General features: G+C 58.2%; 1 protein-coding gene across 1 annotated transcript in view; it reads left to right on the forward strand.

Annotated features, from left to right (window-relative positions):
- The window catches only part of FRMD5 (FERM domain containing 5), a gene marked incomplete at its 3' end in the record, with an annotated part of 12771 nt that overhangs the window by 6406 nt on the left and 3737 nt on the right, over positions 1-2628 (forward strand). The window contains 3 exon segments of the mRNA XM_008939767.1: positions 138-225; positions 1668-1756; positions 2219-2282. Of these exon segments, the coding sequence (XP_008938015.1) occupies positions 138-225; positions 1668-1756; positions 2219-2282 (241 nt within the window).

A 2628-nucleotide genomic window follows, 5' to 3' on the forward strand; every position in this document is an offset into this window, starting at 1 on the left:
CAGAGGGTGTGTGCGGATGAATGGAACAGGAACGTGCCACCACTGATGCCTCTTGTTAACAGGGACCCCGTAGCCGAGGGCTGACTTCATGTCTTCCATGGAATGTTCTTTTCTTCCCCTTTTTTCCCATCCCGCAGTGGGCAGACACCAGCTACTTCAGAGCTGAATTTCCTCAGGAAAGCCCAGACTCTGGAGACCTATGGGGTTGACCCACACCCTTGCAAGGTAAAACACTTTTCTGGGCAGTACTCCTTGCGCTGATTTCTCGCTCTGGCTGGTGCCACGCTGCAGAGGTGCCAGTGACAGGCCCCAGGTGCAGCCGTTGGCACCAGCCAGAGGGCTTGGGTGCTGGCAGGGCCGTGGCATGTGGGGTGTGCTGGAGCCAGGAGCCCTCCCCAGCCTTAAAACCCAGCCCCAGCCAGGCCTGTGAGCGCAGAGGGGAGCGGGGAGGGGAGTGCTCAGAGTCATGGAACCGTAGAGTCTTGGAATCATAGACTGGTCTGGGTTGGGAGGGACCTTAAGGTCATCTAGTTCCAACCCCCCTGCCATGGGCAGGACACCTCCCACTACAGCAGGTTGCTCAAAGCCCCATCCAACCTGGCCTTGAACACCTCCAGTGGTTTTTCCACCTCCCAACCCAGTGCCCCCTGGTACCGGCCCGTGACACTGTGGTTCTGGGGTTCTGCCAACACCCTGCTTCTCCCTTTCCCAAAGGTTTTCCCAGATTTAGGAAAAGCCAAAGCACTCTGGGCAGCCCGAGACCTGCGCTGCAGGAGCTGGTTTCTGTGAGGATGTGCAGAAAACTTCCTCCCTCCCCAGGACAGGGCTGCAGCATCTCAGGCTCAATGGGTTTGGGCATTTCCACCTTGCCTTGTGCAGGGTGCCAGGTGGAGGTTCAGGACTCTCTGCTTTCAGCCATTTACAGATTCACTGATTTTTGGTCCAGTTTGCGTTTATAATCAATTTGTTTTCTGCTTCAATTTGGAAGATCTTCTCACAACACAGCACCAGAAATGCTGAGCCTGGCCTGCACCTTCCCCCCAGCTCAGCACCCTCCGAAAGCCATCTGAACATCTGCCAGCCAAACAAAAGTCAGGGCAAATCTAACAATTACCCAGTAGCCACAACTCCTCCATTGTATCTTTTTAACTTCAGTCTATCCCTGTCTTTTTTTCTGCACACACCAGTGCAGTTAATTGCTGCTTCCCTGGAGCCTGGACATTATGATTAAGTTAAACTGCTGCCTTGCTCTGTCCATGACACTAATTACTGGGTTTAGAGCACCTCGGTGCTGCACTGGCTGTGTGGGGCTCTGAGGGAGCCGAGTGCAACGGGGCTTTTAACCATGGCCTGGTGTGATTGCTAGTGGAGGAGCTGGCAAGGTGCCCCCTTCGCTGCCCACTGCTCAGCAGTAAGCAGATGGAAGTGCTGTGGCTGGGAGCTGGGTTGTGGTTTCTCCTCAGTGCCCCTGCCCAGCTGCCATCGGCTGTGGTTTGGCTGCTGTGCAGGTTGCCACGGGCTGGGTGAAGCTGCCAGGAGCATCCCAGCAGCAGGGTTGGCACGGGGGGTTCTGCACCATCACCCTCATTAGGGCTGAGGGTCACCGTGGCTGTACAGGCTTTACCAGCTCGGTGTCCTTTGGATGAGAAATGGCTGTTGTGTTCCAGGACGTGTCGGGGAACGCGGCGTTTCTGGCCTTCACTCCCTTCGGGTTTGTGGTTCTGCAGGGAAACAAGAGAGTTCACTTCATCAAATGGTGAGTTCCTGCTCCAGCACCACCCCCTGTGCCCGGCTGGCTTGGAGCCGTGCTGGCTGGCTCAGCTGTGGGCTCACACAGAACCCCAGCAGCGTGGGGTTGGGAGAGACCTCAGGAGATCACCTCGTCCAGCCCCCCTGCTCCAGCAGTCACCCACAGCAGGGTGCCCACCCCACACCCTGTGCACCCGTGAGCCTGAGCACCCACATCTCAGAAGTGGAGGGGAAAACGGGTCCTGTTGGGGGTGCTGCACGGTGTGATGAGGTCCCCAGGACTCTGGGACACCCCGCTGACCATCAGCTTCCCCCCAGGGCGTCCCCCTTTCTGGTTTCTGAGCCCGGGCTCATCCCATCACCCCGTGGCACCTCCCAGAGATGGAATTCAGGGTCTTGAAGGTGCCCAAAGCACCAGCTCTCAGCCTGCTCCACGCAGCCTCTCACCCCCCTGCCCTTGTCCTTTCAGGAACGAGGTGACCAAAATGAAATTTGAAGGGAAGACTTTCTACCTATACGTGAGTCAGAAAGAGGTGAGTCTCCTCCCAGCCCGTGGCACTTCCCGGGCACAGCCACAGTTGCTACTGGGCAGGTTCTCCATGACCTTGGCATCACCCTGTGCCACAGGGACACGGGGCCGTGGTGGCTCTGGGGCCGTGGTGGCTCTGGGGCCACCTTCCTGCTCCTGCTGGCACCTCCCTGGGGCACCATCTGCCCCACAGGGAGGGCTCTGCCCTGAGTGGCACTGACACCTCTGGCAGCTCCTCTCTCCGCAGGATCTGCCCCATGTCCTGCATGGCTCTGGAGCAGGATCTGCCCCATGTCCTGCATGGCTCTAGAGCAGGATCTGCCCCATGTCCTGCACGGCTCTAGAGCAGG

This window comes from Merops nubicus, unplaced genomic scaffold (genome assembly GCF_000691845.1).
Source record: "Merops nubicus isolate BGI_N331 unplaced genomic scaffold, ASM69184v1 scaffold27674, whole genome shotgun sequence".
Lineage (NCBI taxonomy): Eukaryota > Metazoa > Chordata > Aves > Coraciiformes > Meropidae > Merops > Merops nubicus.